This window comes from Rhincodon typus, chromosome 19 (genome assembly GCF_021869965.1).
Source record: "Rhincodon typus isolate 14 chromosome 19, sRhiTyp1.1, whole genome shotgun sequence".
Taxonomy (NCBI): Eukaryota; Metazoa; Chordata; class Chondrichthyes; order Orectolobiformes; family Rhincodontidae; genus Rhincodon; species Rhincodon typus.
In genome coordinates, this window is record NC_063350.1 from 11,754,766 (window position 1) to 11,779,858 (window position 25,093).

Genomic DNA, 25,093 nt, shown 5'->3' on the forward strand with positions numbered 1-25,093 from the left:
TCTCACTTTCTCACTTTCTCACTTTCTCACTTTCTCACTTTCTCACTTTCCCACTTTAAGACTCTACTTTCAAGCCTATCTGTCTGACTAAGACTTTAGCCATCAAATACACTATCATCTTATGTAGTTCAATAGTGTAGTTTGGTTTGTATTACTCTTTGCAGTGCTTTGGGTTGTTTTGTTTTATTTGGGGCACTATTTGAGTATAACTTGTTGCTGTAATCGTTACTCAAACTGTGAAATAACAAGCAAGTCAAAGCCTGCATTTATTTTTTTGCAAAGCATTGACACCAACATACTTGTATGTAGCTGAACAAAAGAAACGCAGATGCTGGAAAGCAGAAATTGCTGGAAACACTCAGCAGTTTGGGCAGCATCTGTGGTGAGAGAGCGGAGTTAATCTTTGGGTCCAGTGACCCTTCTTCAGAACTTGTATAGCTCCTTTTAATGTGACAAGATGTCCCAAGGTGCTTTGGCAGTGCTGGGCAGCGAGCAGAGAGGAAAGTGGAGTTGATGGCACAATCAGATCAACCAGAGAATCCCTACAGTGTGGAAACAGGGCCTTTGGTGCAACAAGTCCACACCGAACCTCAGAGCATCCCACCCAGACCCATCCCCCTATAACCCACCTCATCTACACATCCCTATGGGCAATTTAGCATGGCCAATTCACCTAACCTGCACATCTTTGGACTGTAGGAGGAAACCCACGCAGACAGGGGGAGAATGTGCAAATTCCACACAGACAGTTGCCCGAGGGTGGAATCGAACCCGGGTCCCTGGTGCTGTGAGGCAACAGTGCTAACCATTGAGCCACCGTGCTGCCCATGATTCAGTGATTACTGAGTGGTTGAGCAGGCTGAAGGGGCCAAATGGCCTGCTTAATGATTCCTAATTGTTGAGCTATGTGAGATATTTAGGGAAATGTCTGAAAGTTAGGTAAAAAAGGTAGGTCGTGGGGTTTGGAGGGCAGATCTTTTGGGGTGTGATGGTGGGTGCTGGAGAGGAGAAACGTGAGGATTTTAAAACTGAGGTGTTTCTTAATCAGGAGCTGATCCCCATCAGGGTAATGGGTGAATGGGACCTGGGTACGAGTAAGGACGTGGACAGCAGAGGTTTGGATGATTTTTGGTTTACGGAGAGTTGAATGTGGGATGCCAGCCAGGAGCATGTTGAATTTGTTGTTCCATTGTTATTAGTGTTCAATTTGTCATCACAGCTGTTTTGAGTTTTTCCTTTCTTGCCAACAATGATCCAAAATAGAAAATTGTTACATGGAAGCTGGTAGTTTTCCCAAGAGATCGGAGATCCTTTAGGATCCTTTCAGTTTGATTGATTGATGTGCCTCTATTCTGTCCTCATCCAATGACCATGAAGAAACATTAACCCGGAGAAGGCAATGGGAGATAGTAGGAACTGCCAATGCTGGAGTCTGAGATAACAAGGTGTGGAGCTGGAGGAACACAGCAGGCCAAGCAGCATCAGAGGAACAGGAAAGCTGACGTTTCAGGTCTGGACCGAATGGGAATTCTGCCAGGCCTCTTCCTTCCCAGTAAATCCAGGGTAGATTGAAACTTGCACCCAAGAGCTTAGTGCTCTGTTATTTGGATCTTGCTGTGCAATGGAGTTGACCAAATGAGCCACTGGGCAGCCTGAATGTTCCTCTTTAGGTCATTTGCAAGTTAAACTCGAGAATGGTTTTGCAATGTGGCACAGATGATTTGTAATGTAACCTACTTCCCTGCTCTGTTTCATTTTGATTCTGTTCTCTGCAGTGTTATGTTGAATATACTAAACTGAAAGAATTAATCCTTTTGATTTTGTTTTTGCATAATGCAGGGTAAGGCAATGGCGAGGATCAGATTCACTTCTGGTTTGTCCCCCTGCACCGAGTGCGGCCACAAGTAATATCAAAGGTTGGATAAGTGCGCAGAGTTCTCTGTTTCTCCTGATCCCTTCAGTTCCCCAGTGGATGATCCTTCACTTCGTCATGTCGACTCATACGGACCTCCTCACAGAACTCCCGTTCCTGGAGAGGCTGCCCACCCCAGACCGTCTTAGGGCTGCAAAGAAACGCAGGGCGCAACAGCTGAAAAAATGGGCACAGTATGAGAAAGAGATGCAGAATAAAAAGAGGAAAACTGACAAGAAGAAAAACACAGGGAATCACCAACGAGTCTCCTTCACCCCAAATGTTCTGCTCTTAGAGGCTTCCTCCAGGAATGACATTGAGGAAGGTAAATGAATCTTTCACTTTGCTTAGACACCATTGTCCTGAAATCGTGACTTCCAATCATTTTGAAAAACTTACATTACAGGGCCTGTTTGCTACATGTTTTGCAATATCACGTTGTTAGATAGTCCATACTTTCCCTTGTCCTTTTTAAAAACAGAAGATAAAGGGTGAGATAGCCACTCTGCCCCTCAAACCACCGCTGTCATTCAGTAAAATCGTGGCTAATCTTCGACGTTTACTCTAATTTTCTTTGATCTGACCCCCTGCCTTTTACATTCTCATTGACAGTGAAGCAAAGCATTTGCAGTTGAAATTGACATCTGAACCTGGAGGTCTGTTGACTAGATAGCTGGTGTGTAATGTAGAGTGATGTCAACTGTGTGGGTTCAATTCCTGCACTGCCTGAGATCATGCCTCATCTTTTCAACCTCGCGCATTGTCTGTGGCATGTTGACCCTCTGGTTATAATTGTCACCGGTCATCTCTCTCTCTCCCTCTAATGATCCTCTGGGGCCATGGCAGCTTTCACTTTGGAAATTAGGAACAAGAATAGCCCCTTCAAGCCTTTCTTTCTTTTTCTTTTCCCCACCCTACCCAAAAGTCTATTTGCTTGTCAACATACTCAACAGTTAAGCATCTACAGCCTTTTGACATTAAAAATTCTCAACTCGCCGAGTGAAGAAATTTCTTCTTATCCCAGTCTGAAGTAGCTGACCTTGTACACTATGCTATGACTCCTTGATCTGGATTCTCCATCCAGGAGAACTGGTCCCCCAGAATCTACGCAGCCATGATTGCTAACTTTGTACGTTTCAAGAAGATTGCTTGTTCTTTCTAAACTCCAGAGATTTTGGCCAGTGCTGCTCAAGATATGCTCATCTGAGGAATGAAGCTCGTGACCCTTCAGAATGTCCCCTATAAAATGAGTTTGACCTTCCTTGTACACTGTACCCTGTGTGATCTTATCAAAGCTGGGCATAATTGCAGAAGGTCATCCTTAGTAACAGGTTTTACAAAGGCCGGTGAAAGGGGAGAAGAGGGGAAAGACCAAAAGGGAAGAGCTGAAGTAAGGCGAATGGTGGTAGTGGGACAGGTAGGGATTCAAAAGATAGAGTTATTGAGATATACAGCACAGAAACAGACCCTTCAGTCCAACTTGTCCATGCTGAGCAGATATCCTAACTTAATCTAATCCCATTTGCAGCCATTTGGCCCATTTCCCTCTAAACCCTTCCTATTCATATACCCATCCAGATGCCTTTTTAAATATTGTAATTGTGCCAGCCTTCACCACTTACTCTGGCAATTCATTCCAAACACGCACCACCCTCTGCATGAGAAAGTTAACCCTCCGGTATTTTTAAATCTTTCCCCTCTCACCTAAAACCTATGCCCTGTAGTTTTGGACTCCCCTACACTGAGAAAAAGACCTTAGCTATTCACGCTATCCATACCCCTCATGATTTTATAAACCTCTATAAGGTCGCCCTTCAGCCTCCAATGCTCCAGGGAAAATAGCCCCAGCCTATTCAGCCTCTCTCTATAGCTCAAACCCTCCAGCCCTGGCAATATCCTTGTAACCTTCTGCACACCCTCAAGCTTAACAACATTCTTCCTATAGCAGGGTAATCAGAATTGTATGCAGTATTCCAAAAGTGGCCCCACCAATGTCCTGTACAAGTGCAACATGATGTCCCAACCCCTATACTAGTGTTGTGGCCAATGAAGGCAAGCTTGCCAAATGCCGCCTTCACCATCCCTGTCTGCCTGTGACTCCACTTTCAAGGAACTATGAACCTGCACCCCAAGGTCTCTTTGTTCGGCAACACTCCCCAGCATCTTACCATTAAGCGTACAAGTCCTGCCCTGATTTGCCTTATCAAAATGTAACACCTAACATATTTATAAATTAAACTCCATCTGCCACCTGTCTGCCTGTGGCCCATCTGATCAAAATCCCATTGTACTCGGATAATCATCTTCACTGTCCACTACACCAGCTATGTTGGTGTCATCTGCAAACTTATTAACCATATCTCCTACATTCACATCCAAATCATTTTATATGAATGGAAAAATGCAGTGGACACAGCAGCGATCCTTGTGGCACATCACTCGTCACGGGCCTCCAGTCCGAAAAGCAACCTCTGCCCCCTACACTCTGTCTCCTACCTTCAAGCCAATTTTGTACCCAGTTTGGCTGGCTCTCCCTGGATCCCGTGTGATCCAACCTTACTAACCAGTCTACCATGTGGCATCTTGTCAAATGCTTTGTGAAGCGTTTCTCTTTTCTTCAGCAAGTACTAAGATGGCTGTACAGGGATTGAGGGTAATAGCAGGTTTTAGGAGGCTACTAGTTCTGTTAATGAACAGTGTATTTTGTGTGCGAGGATGCTTAACAGTAATTTCCTGCCTATAATGTTAGTATCTTTGTAATGGCATTGGAGATGCCTGGTTTACCCAGGACCATAACCCCAATAAAAAAAGTCAGTGTTCAGAGGAGAAATAAATGCTCAATAATACCACAGTCTCACGCTCCTTTATTACACAGCAGTACACTAGCAGGTCCTATAATTAATCTTGATTTTAGATTTACCAATTTACTATCAGTTACTGCCAAATTTAGTGCTTTTTTTTGTTTCCAGTCTGCGAGTCCAGGACCTGAATTGTGGTCGAAACACGTCATCACCTAGCAGCCAGAGATCAAATGAGATTAATGCAAATAAATGTTTCAAATCATACTCCTTTATGTAAAATTTACTGTGCAGAATTTACCACTACATGCCTGAGCTAATACTATGATCAATTACTGTCTTTGGTTAAACTTTACAAATCAAGTCTGCATCCTTAAAATATTTTCTATTACAACCTCTAATTCAATGTAGCCAAGTGATCATTAAGTTATCAGATATCCAAAAGGAATCATTTTATGATGATTTCAAAGTTTCAAGGAACCTGTGGTGAATCTCTGGCAGTGATTGAGATTTATTTACTCCTGGATCTGAGGAATGCCATTTGAATCCATGAAGAAATGTGTCACTTTATTATTGAATGGAAGAATGAGACTGTTTGGTCCTGCAAGTTTTACTCTGCCACTTGATAAGATCATGGCTGATCTAATTGTAGTCTCAAACCCATTCTCCTGTCTGTGCACCCACTTCCCCACAATGTGATTCTTTGTCTTACAAGCAAGTCTAGTATTGCAGAGAACCTGTAACTGCATTACATTTGAGATAACAAGGTGTAGAGCTGGATGAACACTGCAGGCCAAGCAGCATCAGAGGAGCAGGAAAGCTGACGTTTCGGGCCTATACCTTTCTTCAGAAATGGGGGAGGGGAAGGGGGTTCTGAAATAAATAGGGAGAGAGGGAAAGACGGATAGAAGATGGATAAAGGAGAAGATAGGTGGAGAGGAGACAGACAGGTCTAAGAGGCGGGGATGGAGCCAGTAAAGGTGACTGTAGGTGGGGAGTTCGGGAGGGGATAGGTCAGTCCAGGGAGGACGTACAGGTCAAGGGGGCGGGATGAGGCTAGTAGGTAGGAGATAGGGGTGGGGCTTGAGGTGGGAGGAAGGACAGGTTAGGGAGGCGGGGACAAGCTGGGCTGGTTTTGGGATGCGGTTGGGGGCGGGGAGATTTTGAAGTTTGTGAAGTCCACATTGATACCATTGGGGTGCAGGATGGACATGTCGTCTGAGGAATGGGAGGGGGAGTTGAAATGGTTCAACTGCACCTCCCAGTCGCGAACCATTTCAACTCCCCCTTCCATTCCTCAGATGACATGTCCATCCTGGGCCTCCTGCAGTGCCACAATGATGCCACCCGAAGGTTGCAGGAACAGCACCTGATATTTTGCTTGGGAACCCTGCAGCCCAATGGTATCAATGTGGACTTCACAAGCTTCAAAATCTCCCCTCCCCCAACCGCATCCCAAATCCAGCCCAGCTTGTCCCTGCCTCCCTAACCTGTCCTTCCTCCCACCTATCCCCTCCTCCCACCTCAAGCCCCATCCCCATCTCCTACCTACTAGCCTCATCCCGCCCCCTTGACTTGTCCGTCCTCCCTGGACTGACCTATCCCCTCCCTAACTCCTCACCTTTACTGGCTCCATCCCCACCTCTTTTTGACCTGTCTGTCTCCTCTCCACCTATTTTCTCCTTTATCCATCTTCTATCCGCCTCCCCCTCTCTCCCTATTTATTTCGGAACCCCTTCCCCCTCCCCCATTTCTGAAGAAGGGTCGAGGCACGAAACGTCAGCTTTCCTGCTCCTCTGATGCTGCTTGGCCTGCTGTGTTCATCCAGCTCTACACCCTGTTATCTCAGATTCTCCAGCATCTGCAGTTCCTACTATCTCTTCAAATGAGCTGCATTGGTTGTAAAGCACTCTGGGATGTCCCGAGTTTATGAAAAGACCTGATATAAAGACAGCATCAGTGGAGCAGGAAAGCTGTCATTTCGGGTCCAGACCCAAAACGTCGGCCTTCCTGCTCCTCTGATGCTGCTTGGCCTGCTGTGTTCATCCAGCTCTACACCTTGTTATCTCAGATTCTCCAGCATCTGCAGTTCCTACAATCACTGCATTACATTTGTTCTGCACATTTTGACCACCCATTCTGTTTATGCCTGAGGCAGCACACTATTGAATCTTGGCTACTTGGACACATAAAGGAGCACTGTTGGCAAGTGAAAGAATTACTCCTTCAAAGGATTCTCGAAATTCATTGTACTGGTTGAGATAGAGGGAAAAAAATGTATAAAATGAAAAACAAATCAGGGAATAGCTAATAGTTATGGGGAGGGGGAAGGGAGCTGGGAATTAGAGAGAGGAGGGATGGGGCTGGAGAACCCCACCTCTCTTTATTTCCCAGCTCCCTTCCCCCTCCCCATTTCTGAAGAAGGGTCCCGACTCGAAACATCAACTTTCCTGCTCCCCTGATGCTGCCTGGCCTGCTGTGTTCCTCCAGCTGCACACTGTGTTGTCTCTAACTCCAGCATCTGCAGTTCTTGCTATCTCGTAGCTAATTGTTAACCCTTTTACAAAAATTTGTTTCCCGGGATTCCGTTTAAGAAGAATAATGATTATTCACTGCTTACTGGAAGTTTCAAAGTCTATATCTTCCTTCAGGTTTTTAATTTTTAATCTTAAGGATGTTCTAGTCACATCTGTGTTTGTGGGAACAAGTAGCAACAGATCCAGGAAAATGGCTGGCTTCTAGGACTGAATACATTGTTATTATTGTCTCATGAGCCATTCTAATAAAGCTCCTCCAGGACCAGTGATATTAATTTAACATTAATACTATTAAATGAAAATAAATGTTCAAAACACTGTATTAATTCAAACACGAATAATAACGTTTAATTCTGTCATCGCCTCTATTTCTTATTTCTCCCTATTCTATTAATCTATAATCATAAATATTTGTAATATTTAAAAAACCTGTAAATAGTGAATGATTGATTTAAGTGGAATAGCAAAGGTTAACTGAAACACTACTACTATGCCACCATCTCCTCATTTGATAATCCAGAGGCATGGGCTAAGTTTAAATCCCACCATTTAAATAATTAATGACTGTAAAGCCAGTGACCGCGACCATGAAACTATCATCAATTGCTATAAAATCTCTTTTATCTGGGCACCCCTTAAGGAAGGAGATCTGTTCTTGCCTGGTCTGACCCATGCTCCAGACCCACAACAATGTGCCCTCCTGAAATGGCTTTGGAAGCTATTTGTTTCATGGGTGATTAGGGACAGGCAACAAATGTCATGCTTGTGAAACCCACATCCCAATGGGAGTATAGAATAAAGGTTGGATAATAGGCTAAGCCACAATGACAAGACACGTCAATATTGGTGCAATCTGACAGTTGGAAGCATTCTATAACATAATGATTCATTACCTGGCCTGGTCAAATGGATAAAGTAGTGAGAGAGGCAAAAATTCTCTGGGGGAAAACAGTAGGGTTCTACAGAACGATTGGCAAGATGGATCGGCAGGGCTGTCTCCTCTTCACCCTCGTAGTCATAGAGTCATACAGCACAGAAACAGACCCAGTCCATGCTGAATATAATCCCAAACTAAACTAGTCCCACCTGCCTGCTCCTGGCCCATATCCCTCCAAACCTTTCCTATTCATGTGCTTATCTAAGTGATATCCACCACTTCCTCAGGAAGTTTATTCCACAAGCGAACCACTCTGTATTTTTTAAAAAAATTGCCCTTCCCTTCATGTCTTTTTAAAGTCTTTTTCCTCTTGCCTTAAAATATGCTGCCCAGTGTTGAAAACCCACATCCTAGGGACAAGAAACCTACCATTAACCCAATGTACCTCTCATGATAATATTTATGTAACCTTTGGGCAATTGGGGATGGACAGTAAATGCTAGCCATGCTCACATCCCATGAATTAATTAACAAAAGTTACATGTCAGATATGGTATGGTCACCTTGTGTAGTTTAAAGAAAGAATATGTTGTTGTGTAATTGTCTGTTCAAATGTCTTTTAATTCTGGTTATCTGGAAGCCGTATATTTGAAACAAAATTAAATTGTCTTTTTTCTTGGTAATGTATTAAAAAACAGACTCATTTGGGCTGAGTCTAGTTAACTTCATTTCATTGAATGGAAAAAAATGTGGAAGTGGGAGTGATTGTAAAATATTCATTCCAAAAATGCATTAGTGAAAGAGGACTTTTGAAGCAATTGTCTTATCTGTACAAATAAGGGAATACATTTAGATAAACAAAACAGAATTTTCCAGATCAGGGAAAGTCCATTTGGCTTGCAAATTTGCTATAGATTGACCTCAATTTCCCCTTGCTGAATCCAAAACGTTCAAAGGAATTTTTTTTTTTTTAAATGGTATAATTATGGCACCATAAAGATCATTGCTTCTCTGCGCCTTTGCAGCTTTGGCATCTATGTCTCAATTTCTATTTCATCCTTTCCACGACTAAGAGTCTTGCCTCTTCCATCATGTATTAAGCAACTCCAAATTTATCATCATAGGCCTTCCTTTTTCCATAAATAACTTTGTGTCCACATACCACTTTCCTTTTGTGGCTTACACTGGCCTCAGAGCTCCCAGCATATTCAATTATAAATCTGTATCTGCATTATTAAATTCTTCCATCCTACCTCTGCACTTTCCTGTTCCCTCTTTCTGTATTGCCTTTTGGCTTCCACCTTGAGTGCATTGACCCTATCCTTCCCTTTGGCCAGTCGTTGGTGGTGGTGGGACCTTCAACTCCTATGGCTATTCTCTCTGGAAATTCTTTCCAAAGCACATCCATCTTCTTACACTTCTACCTTTAAACATCCTTCAAAGCCTATCTTTAAACCAAGCTTTTAGTCACTCTTTATAATCCTGTCATGACTCAGCATGCATTTCCCTTCTATTTAGGGACTGTCTCTTAATATTTATCTGGAGCAAATTGCACCCATTTTCGAGGTGTTTTTTTTTTCTGCAAAATCCCCTACAGTAAGTTCAGTGATTTGAGTAGTAGATGACTGCTTTTGTGGAGCCCATTCAATCTACTTTATTGTAGGAACAAAATTGAAAATGTACATGCTAATATCTAATGGCTACAATATTAAAAGTTCCAACTCAAGATTGGATGCTTATTGGAATTTGATTATTCTGCATGTTGAGGTACCGATCATATTAGCTTCTGAAGCAATCACAAGTGGTACTTTTATGCTGTTTATCTCTCTCTCTCACCTTTGCTTCTCTGGAGAAAATCACTAGTTTTACAGCACTCCATTGTACAGCAGCTGTCTGCTGGGGTTAATCTCGAAGACTGGTGTATTTGCATCTGAGCAGAAGGGCTGAAACCTTGACAGGATGGAAAGGATCTTATGGAGTGTAAATCCATTCACTAGTTCCCTGTATTTATTGTGCAAGAAATCCAATTCTTTAAAGCGATAGCAAATTTATTGAACATTTGAAGAACAAATCTGCACTCATACTTCAACTTGTATGACTTCAGGATGTCCAGAAGAATTTTATAATCACTTCTTGATTTGGGAGTGTAATCACTGCTGTACTGTAAACAAAACATTTCAGCCAATTTGCACACAGCCAGGGGCAATTAACCCGTTTCATTAATTTTGTGTGAGGCTAGCACGGTGGGAGGATTCCTGGATTTTTTTTTTTGAAATGTCCTTTTTTTTTGACCTCTGCTATAACCAATTGGATTGTGGGGTTGGTTAGCTCAGTTGGCTGGATGGCTGGTTTGCAATGAGTGACTTCAACAGCTGAAGTTACCGTGTAGATCGCACTTTCTCAACCCTGCCCTCACTTGATGTATAGGGAACCTCTGGTTAAACCACCACCAATGAGAGGGCAGCCCTATGATCCGCTGGGAATATGGAGACTTGACTTTTACCGACTCAATTAGATTGGCCAACCATGTAACACTCCGTCAATCTTGCACTGAAGTGCTGGTTCACATTATATATTCAAGTCTGAGTGTGATATTTGAACCTATAACTTCTGACAAGTAGTTGAGAGAACTACCAGTTGAGTTAAATCAGCAATTATACCCTCAAAACATCAAGGCATTCATGTGTTGAGATCCTACCATGTGATCTCTAGAAGCTCTCACACAATGATGTGCTCGCACAAGCACCACACCATGTTTTTTCTTAGTCCTTTCACGGGATGTGAACATTAGCTCAGTTGTTTATTGCCCTTTAGGTAATAGTGGTACCTTCTTGACCAACTGCAGTCAGTTTGGTGTAGGAATGCCTGCTGTGTCGGTAGAGAGAAAATTTGACCCAGCGACATTAAAACCTGAGTTGGCCAGGCCATATATCCAGCATGCCTGACATTCACTCACTAAAGCGAATCATTTGTGGACAGCATGAATCTGGAATGCGGTCCTCTAGTGGTCAAGGGAATCACAGCAGGGACACTCTGAAGGCTTCACCTGAGGAGTTTCGTTGCATTTAGGTAAGGCAAATTAGGGCAGGACTTAGCCAGTTAATGGTAGGGCCCTCTGGAGTGTTGCTGAGCAAAGAGACCTAGGGGTGCAGGTGTGTAGTTCCTTGAAAGTGGAGTTGTGGGTAGTCAGGGTGGTGAAGAAGGCATTTGGCATGCTTGCTTTCATTGGTCAATGCATTGAGTATAGGAGCTGGGATGTCATGTGGCTATACAGAACATTGGTTAGGTTTCTCGCCACAGATGCTGCCAGGCCTAATGAGCTTTTCCAGATTTTTATTTCTGATCCACAGTTCTTTCGGGATTTTGCTGGTTAGGAATACCGTGTTCAATTCTGGTCTCCCTGCTATAGGAAAGATGTTAAACTTGATTCGGAGAAAGATATTGCCAGGATTGGAGTGTTCGCGCTATAGGGAGACATGGAGTAGGCTGGAATTTTTTTTCCCTGGAGCATCGGAGGCTGAGGGGTGACCTTGTTGAGGTTTATAAAATCATGAGGGGCATGGCTAGGGTGAATAACCAAGGTCTTTTTCCCAGGGTAGGGGAGTCCAAAGCTAGAGGGGCTTAAGGTTAATGTGAGAGAGGAAAGATTTAAAAGGGACCTGAGGGGCAACCTTTTCACACCAAGGGTGGTACGTGTATAGAATCCAGAGAAGTTGGCAGAGGCGGGCACAATTACAACATTTAAAAAGCATCTGGATGGGCAAATGAATAGGAAGGATTTAGAGGGATATGGACCAAATGCTGACAAATGGGACCGGATCATTTTGGATATCTGGTCAGCGCGGACGAATTGGACTGAGGGGTCTGTTTCTGTGTTGTACAACTCTGACTCTTGGAGAAGTTTGCCCAGGATCACTGCACCTGGCACAACCAACATTTAACAAAAATACTGGGCAGCTTCCTTTGAAAGCCCACACACATCAGGGATAGGGTGTGGGGGTGTGGTTGTTGGTGCGAGGTGTAGAAAACACAAGGAAAGGAAATCCTGAACCAACAACTTGTCCAAGGTCCAGTGGATATCCTGTCTTATTTGCAACAGAACTTTCCGGTTGCCCACCAGAACCTAATCAAATACCGCAGTAGATAAACAGAGGCTCTTTTCCTAAAAGGATGAATGAGAATTAAAATCCACCCAGCAGACTGGCGGCTCTGCTACTGAGTTATAAAAATGCTTTTAGACTCGTGTCGTTTCCAGATCATTAGTTAGTCTTGTTTGGATAATGTCGTTTATGTAATGGGTCAGTTGGTATACTAATTAGCTTGGAGTGCCTAAGGCCTTCAGAGGTGTAAAAATAGTTTCTTTTTCATTTGACACAATAGGAAAGGTCAAGTGTTGAAGCATGAGTGAGTTCATACCTGGGATGTGAACATCTTGTCATAGTAATTTGTAACTCAGTAATGCAGATTTTAAAACAAAAACAAACTCTGAAATGAAGTTCTAAGTGTTTTTTTTTTCGCAAGTAACTTTGAACCACGTTAATGTGCCCCAGAGGGTGATCAGCATCCCTAGCAGCTATGATCCAGTAAGATTTGTTACCTTCAGGTAAACAATAAACTGTGTATGTATGATACTTTTAGTTTTATATTTTTGTTAGATTTATGTATTAGATATATACAGGGTAAATTACTGAAGGGTAGGTTTTAAGTAGTTTCTTAACAGAGGAGAACATTGTACAGAGGTGTAGAGATGGGAATTCCAAAACTTTGGATTTAGTAAGATATAGGCACCAATTTTGGAGTAAAGGAAAGAGGGGAAACAATGAATTTCACCCCAGTGTTATTATTTAAAAGTGAATGTCTCTCTTTCAACATTACCAAGTGCTCTGCTTCCAAATGAACAGTTGTTCATAATGATTTGTTCACAGACGGATATGGTATTTGACAGCCAGTACTGCAAGTCTTATAGTTCACAGGATCATACGTAGAATGATACATCACAAAGAGAGAGGCCATTTGGCCCATCGTACCTGTGCTGGTTATCAAATTAGCCCTGCCCCTTGTCTAGATAGACTATTTCCCCTTCGCATATTATTCCGATTCCCATTTGAATATTACTATTGAATCTGTTTCCATCAGCCCTTGGGGTAGTGAGTGCATTCCCAATTGCAGCAGCTGAATGTATAAAGCAGAGTTTGAAGGGCTCTTGTAGCATCCCTACCCTTGAGCCAGGAGGCCTGGGTTCAAATTCCACCTGCTCCAGAGGTGTGCAACAACAGTTCTGTGCAGGTTGTTAGGAATATGAATATAAAATGAACTTTTTTTATTTTGCCTCTGGTTCTTTTGCAGACCATCTTAAATCTGTGTCCCAGGGTAAGTGATGCCTCAGCCAGTTTATCCTCCTTTACTACATCAAATACGCTCATAGAGCCGTACAGCATGGAAACAGATCCTTCGGTCCAACTCATCCATGCCGACCACATTATCCTCAATTAATCCGGTCCCATTTGCCAGCATTTGGTCCGTATCTCTCTAAACCCTGCCTATTCATATACCTATCCAGATGCCGTTTAAATGCTGTAATTATACCAGACTCCACCATTTCCTCTGGCAGCTCATTACTACACAACTAGCAGAGGCGTACTTATATCAAATATTCCATACACGCACCACCCTCTGTGTGAAAAAGTTGCCCCCTTAGGTCCCTTTAAGTCTATGATTTCATAAATCTCTCAAATTTTTAAGTACATTACATTTGAGGACAGTGCTGCTTCAGTTTGATCGTAGTTTATCTCTCTGTAGCAGTTGTGCACTATTGTTTCTGCAGTGAAACAGTCAATGATCATGTAACTACTGTTTAGTGCCTTAGGTCTTCTAAGCAGTCAAATTACACCATCTGCTATGATGAGATTTGAACACATGCTTCCAAAACATTAGCCCAAGGTTCTGAATTCCAGGTCCAGTGACCTAACCATTACGTGACTACATCCCCTATACGATAGTGGAGGAGAGTTAATGCCAATTGCCATATGCATGTGGCTACCATTGAGAAGTTTGGACAGTATAAGTCAGATCTTCCTGAAAATCCCCTGACTACCAGTGGGGCCGTGAGGTCCTGAGCAGCAATGCGTTCTGTGGAGTTCTGACTGATTCTGACAGCTTCTATGCCTCCTCTCCCTGTTTAATACCTGAAGCCTACCTGCCCCATACCCCAAAATCACTTAGCTTCTCTTGTAGCTATTCCCCAAACCTTTCACTCTGAGGTCACAGGAAATCTGCGTGATCAGCCACATTTTTATTAATTGGATGGAGAAGGCTGGAGGGGCCAAGTGGCCCTCATCACCACCTAATTCATATGTTTGTAAGACTGAGGTATTAGAATAGAGTCGTATCAGGAAGAAAAGCTTTGGGAAGCGCTGGAGTAAGTCCTGGCTTTTACATGAGTGCCCAAAGGTATGGTTTCCTGCCCATTTATTGACAGTATGCAAAATCAGCACATCCACTGCTTTGGAATCGATTTTCCTTCTCTGCACAGCTTTATCACTGTTGGAAAAAACTTCTGCATACAACTGACCTGACATGGAATAAAGATGCGATTTCACTCTTTGTTTCAAACAAGTAGTTTGTAGATGAAGTGGTTTTGTTTTAATGCTCTAATGACTGAGCCAGGGAATAATTTCTCAGCAGTTTGTCAAAGCTTTTATTCGCCTGTCAAAGAATGTAAATGATGAGTTAGTAAGTACAATCATTAAAGTACAATCGCGTATTAAAAAATAGGAGTGGAAGACTGCTTAAAGCTGCATTCCCTCTGGCCTCAGTTTTGCTTTGCACCATCGCATTTGGAATGTGAAAATGACCAAGATTTGGAGCAAAGAGCAATAAGGTTCCCTGCTTTATTTTGGAGTCTGATTGGGTCTTGACAATGAACTTGCACACCCTAGGCAGGATCGCTTTTCGATTTGACAGGGCATGCTTTCTTTACCCATCATTTGAGAGAATTGGTGGGCAGCTCTGAAGCCATGTGATGAACATCAATTGACCAGAGATGGGGCTTTAGCTCTTCAATCAGGAGCAAGTCCTATCTCATTGTCTCAGTAGCGCTACTGGGAGTGGTGGCCATTGCTAAAACTACAATAAGACCCCAGATTCTAGATGGACCCAGAGCCTGAGGCTCTTCCTGTAAGGCCAGCAGGGGAGGCTCTGGTCATTGTGGTGGTTGAAGAAGGGGGGGGGGGGGGGGGAGAACTCGAGGCTTAAGGAGGCTAACTTGATGGAGAACTGCACACCACAATCACTCCCTCTGGCCTCAGATTGTGGCTGGGTTGGAAGCAGCCCTAAATTTGAGGGCCTCAGTTGAGGGAAAAGACAGGTTGACTGCCTAGATCATGCCCAATCCCCATAAAATGTCTTTCAGGTGTGAGTGCAGGTGGGTAGGTGGCTACCTGGAGATGTAGCACCCATAATTTTGTCATAATTGAGAAAGAATAATCACTTTGCTCCCACACTTGATAATTTACAGTTGGGCTGAATGTTCTTGCTATTGTAGAGACAGAAAAACAAGAAGTTATGATGAATCTTCTGTGAAAATCGTGTCTCAACTGGAGTAATGTCTCCAATTCGGACACTTTTGTAATGATGTGAAGGATTTAGATAAGTTGCCGATTGAGTCTGATTCCCAAGAGCTTCACTAATGTGAGCACAGTCGGGAAGCAGGGTTGCTCTCCTTAGAGAAGAGAATTTTGAGACAAGATTCTAAAGAGCTATCCAGTATCATGAGGAGCCCAGACAGAGTGGATAGTGAGAAACCATTTCCGTTGGCAGAAGGATTGAGACCCAGAGGAGATTCAAAGTGACAAAAGAATTAAAGATGAAATGAAGAAAAATCCTTTTTAAGTAGCAAGTTGCTACAAGCTGAAATACATTATCCAAGTATGTGATGGAGGCAGATTTAATATTCCTTTAGAAGGCATGATTGATAAATTCCTAAACATAAATAAATTTGTGGGTTATAGGGAAAGATTGGGAGCATAAGACTTGCTAAATTGCTCTTGCAGATAGTCAGAATTGGCTTACTGGCCAATTGGCATCTTTCTGTGCTGTGACTGCAGTATAAGGGGGTAATTGCTGTTATGCTCCTTGTCGGAGTGCATCATCAGTGATGTCAGTTCACACGTAGCTGAAACCTGAGGTTCTGATGAAGTCCTGCAGCCGTCCACTTGATCAACATTATCAAGAACGAATAAATGGGTATTAGTTTTTAATGGTGTGGTTTCCAGCTTTCTTCTATTGAAGAGGTACAGACTGTGGTTATGACTTAATTGCCCAAACTAGGCATGGCATTTGCCCCAGCCTGGATAGAGAGAGAAATTGAGGAAGGGTCACTAGACCCGTAAAGTTAACTCTGATTGCTCTCAACAGATGCTGCCAGACCTGCTGGGTTTTTCCAGCAATTTCTGTTTTTGTTTCTCATTTCCAGCATCAGCATTTCTTTGGGTTTTTATTTAGAGAAAAATTGCAATTGAGCAAAGGAGGTTCCTTCCATGTCTGGAGACCTGGGTTCATAGCAATAGCAGACCGATGAGATAAGAGTCATTTCGTTTCAGGATGGCTGCTTTTCCAAAGCCAGAACTCCATTTCCAGACGACATAGCTAGGCCCATAGTGACATACATAGAGCTGCTAGATTGTCACTCAGCTGATCACCGAACCAGACAGAAAAGGTTGGCAGGTGTGAGGCATGCACTTTCACTTCAGTGTTTAAGTTTAAGATATACTGGGAAAAGGGCAGGTAGGAGTGGACGGCAGTGGGGGCATGGAAATTGTTCTGACCTTGCATTACGCTCCTTTTCTATATAAAAAGGAAAGCTTTCCAAAAGATACGCAAATAAAATCTTTAACTTAATTTCAACCTTTTTTTTAAAGCTGTTTGATCTTTGATTCATGCAGCATCCATGATATTTTAGGGCTTAAAAGAATGATGCCAAAACTCATTGTTTTGCTTTGTGGCTGAGACTTAATATTGCTAGATGGGATCTTTTAGTCTCAAATGTTTGTGTGTAAACAATAAGTGCTTGTGTAATCCCAAGCATTTATACCAGAACATCAAAACAACATTTTGATCTTAATGTCAAGAATTGGTGACTGATGACCTTAAAATTGTATTCCTGTCATTTTACTCTGAATCTTTTATTGTGAAGACTGCAGTTAAGGGCCATCTAGATGTCATGTAGTCTTGCAATGGCGATGGTATTCGACACGCACTCTTGTACGTGTGAAAATGGATACCTTTCACAAATTTTTTTTTGCAGCATGTTTGGGAGAATGGGCCACGTACTGTAGGTCTCTGTGACTGTATAACTCTAATCTGTAATAAAAGATGCCATTTAGCCACAGATGTTGTTTTATTAATATTCTATCTCATTGTCAGGATGACTTGCATTCCTACAGCTGAAAGGTAGCAGTTTTGTCTGCTTTGTATCTCATACTTTGATCTATCTAGCTGTAGTTAAATTGGAGATGCGACTGGAATTTTTTATAGGGTGCCATCGCTAATAGAAGCATGTCACTGTGCTAATTGCATCCTGTCTTGCAAGCAGCCGTTCGATAATTACTGCAATTGTGTGCAGAAGGAAGTGGAGCCTTTCTTTTTAATTTATAGCTCGAAGTGGTTTGGGAAGCAGATAAGAGGGACCGAGGTTGCTATCTGTTGGGTCTTATCCTTTGAAGCAAATGCTGTTCCAGATTTATTTTGACAATACAGAGAAGAAGATCATGAAGGAGGTGATTGATTATAATCATAATCATAATCATAGGCATTATTGTGTGTGGAGATAAGAATGTTTCAAGATTTTACTGTGGCAAATGTATCTGATGTCACATTTGTATCGTGGATTTTTAAAATTCATTTATGGAATGTGGGTGTCGTTGGCGAAGTCAACATTTGCTGTCCATCCCTAATTGCCCTTAAGAACAATTTAGAGTCAACCAAGTGAAATACATCTGGATATGATATAGGCCAGACATGGGCAGCACAGTGGCTCACTGCTTCGCACTGTTGCCTCACAGCACCAGGGACCTGGGTTCACTTCCACCCTCGGGTGACTGCCTGTGTGGAGTTTGCACATTCTCCCTGGGTTTCCTTCGGGTGCTCTAGTTTCCTCCCACAGTCCAAAGATGTGCAGGTTAGGTGGATTGCCATTCTAAATTGCCCCATACTGTCCAGGGATGTGTTGGCTAGGTGGATTAGCCATGGGAACTGCAGGGGTAGGGTGACGGTTTTGGGTGGGATGTTGTTCGGAAGGTCGGTACAGACTCGAACAGGCCATTCGGCTCATTCTGCACAGTAGGGATTCTATGATTCAGACCACTTCAGAATATTAGATTCCTTTCCCAAAAGGTCTTTGGTGAACTGGATGGTTTTTTTTTTACAGCATTCAATGGTATTTCCTACTGCTCTCATGCTCAGTGCTTTTCAATTTTGAACACAAAAGAAAAGACAGAGCAAATATCCTCTCTGATCCCTTCAGGTGATCAAAACCTGTTCTGACAATCGCATTATGTTATCTATAAGGGCACTCAATTTCTACGTGACCTGCTTTCATGCCCAGTTAAGAACTGGTCCACTTCCTCTTGAAGGTGAGTGGGAGGTCCATAGCTACCACACTAGCCTATGATATTTTAAGAGACTTGGGACTTTCTAGGAAAATAAGAAGTGCCAAATATTTCAGGCCTGATCTTCCTCGATCTGTTCAACTGGAATAATCAATAGGGACACAACCCTAGTCCTCCCTTGGTCCACTTCTAAGCTAAACCGCTCTGAATTAAATAAGCTCAGGACCTTAATAGATCTGTTTAAACTAGAAATCATTCTTGTAGCTCTCCTCTGGAAGTTTTCCAAGTCATGGGATCACAGAGTAAGGGTGGAACCAGAATTGAATGTAGTACACCAGATGTGATCTGACCAATGACCTGTATTGTGTACCTTTCACTTTATGCTGAATAGTCCTTTTTAAATATAACCCAATGCACAGCTTGTTTTAACTACAGTCCCTCCATATGCACATTCGCTCTATACAGCCTCTTATAGTTTCTACAGCCACATTGGACACCAGATTGAAATTGGCTAAGGAAACACCATGAGCTACAATTTCACAAATGGTAGCTCATTTTAGACAAATGCAACCATTTCTGGGGCAATATGGTGAGTTTACTTGTGATACATTTGTACTCCAATTTTCATATTGATACAAAACAAGTTTTAGTCAAATTTTAGAGCTAAATTTAGCATTGAGACCTGAACTGTTTCCAAAACTCTGCCATTGGGCAGGGTTGAGGGCTGTCCATCAGTTTTGTATGGACATAAATTGGAGTGAGACTTACTTATTTATTTACTTACTTATAGACTACAACTGCACTCTGATCGAATGCACTAAATCCTGTAATGTGTTTTCTTTACATTCTTGGGATATGAGCGTTGTTGACTGACGAGGTCAGCATTTATTACCAACCCCGAATTTCCCAAGCGGTAACGAAGAATTAACCATATTGTTGTGGGTCTGGAGTCACAGTTGGTCAGACAAGATAAGGAGGAGCAGATTTCCCTCCCTGAACAGCGTTGGTAAATCAGATGGGATTATTTATTATAACAATTGACAGTGGTTGCATGGTCATCGTTCAGTTAGTTTCTTTTCTCCCCTTCTATTCAATTTTATTGAATTCCTATTTCACCATCTGCTATGATGGGATTCAAACCCATATTCCCAGAACATTAACAATACCACAATGTGGTCTCCTCTTCATTTTGGAGATGAACCACAGAGTGGGTGGTCGCTTTGCAGAACACTTACGTTCTGTCTGCAAAAATTAATCTGAGCTTCCAGTTGTCTGCCACTTGAACACACCACCATGTTCCCGTGCCCACATTTCTACTGCAGTGTTCCAGTGAACCTCAGCACAAGCTCAAAGAACAATACCTCATTTTCCACTTGGCGACCCTGCAGCATCACAGACTCAATATTGAGTTCAATAACTTTAGAGCCTAACTCCATCCTTCTGTGTTTTTTACCTACCCTACACACAGTCCTGTTATGAAATGAGTTGCTTTTACCCATTCCCACCTATTCCCAGGCCTACTATTGCATTATATGCATTGCTTTCAGTATAGCGCACTCAAGTTTTCTCATACTTCTGGATCTTATGATCATTTATTCAGCTTTTCTCTGTCCAGGCCTGCTATCCATAATCTCCTTGTTTACCTACCTTTTTCATATCTTTCTCCCTCCAGGCTCCATCTCCACCTATCTACTCGCCTCTCTCCTCCTCACCTTCTGCACCCCATCCCAACCTTGTCTTCAGCATAAATACCATTTTTTCCAAGCTGCTGTTAGTTCTGATGAGAGTCATCAGTCTTGAAATGTTAACTGTGCTCTCTTCCCACAGATACTACCAGACCTCCTGCATTTTGCCAGCAATTTCTGTTTTTATTTCAGATCTCCAGCATCTGCAGTTCTTTGCTTTATTTTCAGGATGTTTGCCTGGGTTTCTGAACTAATAGCCCAGTGGCATTACAATTTTGCCACCATCTCCCCAGTATTCCTGCAGTATATTACTTTGGAATTTCTGCTGTCTGGGGAAAATAATTTGCTTAAATCTCTGATCTTTGTGAAATCTCTGATCTTCACTTTGGATGGTAAACAAAAACAAAATTTAAGCATCCTGCTTACATTTGAGTTATTTACACTTCCGAGAAGCTTAAAGCTCTGGATTGTGTCTCTCTTAGCTGTTTACCCTTTCTCTGTTGAAAACAACTTGAACTCTTTTAGCCCTTCTTCCTAACCTGGATATCAAAAGGCAATAATTATCCTCTCTCCTGAACCCTCTCCAATTTATCAGTTGTGTTTTGAAATTCCATTCTTTTCACCGCTGTGTTTAAGAGGCATATTTAGCAATAAGTTAAACTGAGCGTTTTCAAAAACACAACAAGATACCTCTAGAGATTACATTTATCCTTTCAGATCTTATCCTGCACTCTCAAAGCAGTGAGTCACCATTCCCAGTTTTTGTTCAATCTCAGAACATCAAGTCATCATCCGTTGGTAATTACATTTCTTTTCTGTTTATAGAAATAAACAAATTAACAATTCCTTCTGAAGGTAGCATGCTGAAGATATTGCGGAACAAAAATAAACTGCTTCTACCTCAGTCAAACTTCAGAATTTGTGTTGTTGATTTTATTTTATTTTAGTAATTCATTTCCATTGTCAAATACCGCTATTTGGTGAGCAACAATTGCCTGCTGCTGCAGTTGGCTGCCCAGCAGGTGGGCTATCTGCTTGATTCAGCCTTACAAAGATAAGTGCAAACTTTATGTGGTACTTTTCATGACCTCGGGGCATCTCAATATGTTTTGTAGCCAATTAAATACTTTTGGAAGTAGCCATGTTGTAATGAAAGAAATACTGCAGCCAACGTGTACACAGTGAAATATGTCAAACAGCAACACAATGGTGTCAGCTAGTACAGAACGTAGGACTGTACAGCACAGGAACAGGCCCTTCGGCCCACAGTGTTGTGCCAAACATGATGCCAAATTAATGTAATCCCTTCTGCCTGTCCTTGGTCCATACCCCTCCCTTCTTTGCATATTCTTGGCCAATCTAAAAGTCTCTTAAACACCCTTATCGTATCTATCTCAACCACCACCCCTGGCAGCGCGTTCCACACTCCTACCACTCTTTGTGTAAAAACTTGCACCTCTCATCTCCACTTAATTTTTCCCCCTCTCACCTTAAATGCATGTCTCCCCTAGTTTTCGACATTTCAACTCTTGGAGGGGAAGAAGATTCTGACTATCAAACCTGTCTATGCAACTCATAATTTTATAGACTTCTATCAAGTCTCCCTTCAGCCTCTGCCACTCCAGAGAAAACAACTGAAGGTTTTCTAGCCTGTACTTATAGCTCACACCCTCTAATCCAGGCAGCATCCTGGTAAACCTCTTCTGTATCCTATCCAAAGCCTCCACATACTTCCTGTAATGTGGCGACCAGCATACTGAGTTTACTTATGCCGATGTTCAATTTGTTAGTCATGGAGATGTACAGCATGGAAACAGACCCTTTGGTCTGACTTGTCAATGCTGACCAGACGTTCTAAATTAATCTAGTCCCATTTGCCAGCATTTGGCCCATATCCCTCTATATGCTTCCTATTCATATAGCCATCCAGATGCCTGTTAAATGTTGTAATTGTACCAGCTTCCACCACTTCCTCTGGCAGCTCATTCCATACATGCGCTATCCTCGACATGGAAAAGTTGCCCCTCAGGTGCCTTTTAAAGCTTTCCCCTCTCACCTTAAACCTATGCCCTCTAGTTTTGGAATCCTCTACCCTGGGGAAAAGACCTTGTCTATTCACCCTATCCATGCCCCTCATGATTTTATAAACATTTATAAGGTCACCCCTCAGCCTCTGATACTCCAGGGAAAATAGCTCCAGCCTATTCAGGCTCTCCCTACAGCTCAAACCCTCCAACCCTGGCAATATCCTTGTAAACTTTTGCTGAACCTTTTCAAGTTTCACAACATCTTTCCTAAAACAGAGACCAGAATTGAACGCAGTATTCCAAAAGTGGCCTAACTAATGTCCTCTACAGCTGCAACGTGACTTCCAACTCCTATACTCAATGCACTGACCAATAAAGGCAAGTGTACCAAATGCCGCCTTCACTAATCTATCTACCTGTAATTTCGCTTTCAAGGAACTATGAACCTGCACTCCAAGGTCTCTTTGTTCAGTAACACTCCCCAGGACCTTACCGTTAAGTGTATAAGCCTTTCCAAAGTGCTTCACCCTATGTTTATCTAAATTAAACTCCATCTGCCACTCCTCTGCCCATCTGATCAAGGTTCCGTTGTACTCGGAGGTAAACTTCTTTGCTGTCCACTACACCAGCAATATTGGTGTCATCTGCAAACATACTAGCCATCCCTCCTATTATTCACATCCAGATCATTTATATAAATGACAAAAAGCAGTGGACCCAGCACCTATCCTTGTGGCACACCGCTGGTCACAGGCCTCCAGTCTGAAAAGCAACCCTCCACCACTACCCTCTGTCTCCAACCTTCGAGTCAGTTATGTATCGAAGAGGCTAGCTGTCCCTGTATTCCATGTGAGTTAAGCTTGTTAAGCAGTCTAACAAGCAGAACATTGTCAAATGCCTTACCGAAGTCCATATAGATCACATTCACAGCTCTGCCTTCATCAATCCTCTTCGTCACTTCTTCAAAAAAATTCAATCAAATTAGCGAGACACGATTTCCTACGCACAAAGCCATGTTGACTATCCCTAATCAGTCATTGCCTTTCCAAATACGTGTAAATCCTGTCCCTCAGGATCCCGTCCAACAACTTGCCCATCACTGATGTCAGACTCACTGGTCTATGGTTCCCTGGCATTTCCTTCCCACCTTTTTTTAGATAATGGCACCACGTTAGCCAACCTCCAGTCTTCTGGCACCCCATTCTCCACTTATGCATGGTTAAGTGAAGCCTGTGTCTGGTATATCCCTGGAGCCTGTTCTTATTCCTTTTTTCTTACTTCTTTGTGAGGGAGTTGAGCTTCTGCTCGCCTGTCAACTCCTCATAGTAACATGACGTTGTATTGCTCAACGGGTGGTTGAAATACAGTTCTGCGAGCAGTCCTCCATCCTACTCTTTTAAAATGAAACTTGGTCCTGGAACTTGTTTAATTTTCTGTGGTATAAGGTAGACCGTTTGTACATCTTAATGAGAAGAAATACTCTTAAGTACAAGAGGTATTGCATGATACTCGCTACATTGACTAATTATTCAGAGCCAGGTATGTCCCTCTGCCACCATTGGGAGGCTCACATTAACCTGTCTGGTTGTCCACCCTGTACTAGATTGTCATATTAAGGCCCATCATCATATTGAAGCTCAATGCAGCTTTAGCATTCATTCGTTCAAAACCGTCACATTATTAAACAGAACAGGACCAAAAGTCTTTTTACATAACAGATCAGTGGTGTGAACCCAGTTCATATCTCTCAATAATATACATCGAAAAATCTTTGTTTTGAATCTGTTAGCTGAATGTTCAGTGATTTTACAGACTAATGTATTTTGTTACATTGTGTAGTGAGCCATGCTTGCCAAAGTATTCTTGGCTTTAGAACCCCTGAGCTGGTTAAGTATTGGCTGTGGTTATGTCTAGGGCACTGTAGTTGACTGTAGAATCTGTGAACGTTGAGAGAAGCCAATAGGATTTCTTGTGATCCTTGTTGCGAATGTGCTATAGCTATCACGTGAAGCTGGGATCAACATGCTCATTTGCCAGCCTGCTGTATCTGAGTACAAATGGAAGGCATGGTTACCTGGTCAAAATATTGACCAACAGTTAGAATTATGTTTTGTCTGTCAAGGAGCTGATGCATTGGGAGAGAAAGAAAATTGGAGGATTGATTAATTGGGCAAAACTGTGAATACTAAGCAGTCTGTTTCTCACCATGCTTTTGAATCTAGTTTATTTGAAGTTGGGAATTGTGAGAGGAAAAGACTAATATTCACTAGTTTTTCTTCTACCTTTCTGATTGTTACTTAATACAATGGCTTGCTGACAAATTGTGGCAATAATTCATTAGTTGTTTTGGAAAATCAAACTTGAGTATTGCTGAAAAAAAGATACATCCCCTTCAAGCATTTTGTCTTGCACTCATTAGGACAATTCACAAGAATACCAATGTAGAAAGAAAACAACATTTTGTAGTGTCTTAGAGGAGAGCGCCTGTTGGTTGGCAAATGAACTCCAAGTAGTTGAGGTCATGCATGAATGGGAGAATGCACCAGTTAATCATGACTGCCACTTAATTGTTTCAGAGATAGTAGAAACTGCAGATGCTGGAGAATCTGCGATAACAAGGTGTAGAGCTGGATGAATACAGCAGGCCAAG

The 25,093-nt window shown here is 42.4% G+C and overlaps 1 protein-coding gene across 1 annotated transcript in view; it reads left to right on the top strand.

Moving 5' to 3' along the window:
* Positions 1-25,093, top strand: part of ppp1r16b (protein phosphatase 1, regulatory subunit 16B) — a 154,793-nt gene that overhangs the window by 46,879 nt on the left and 82,821 nt on the right. Inside the window, exon 2 of the mRNA XM_048608268.1 lies at positions 1,840-2,237. Within this exon, the coding sequence (XP_048464225.1) occupies positions 1,973-2,237 (265 nt within the window). The 5' untranslated portion in view covers positions 1,840-1,972. The remainder of the gene's footprint in view (positions 1-1,839; positions 2,238-25,093) is intronic.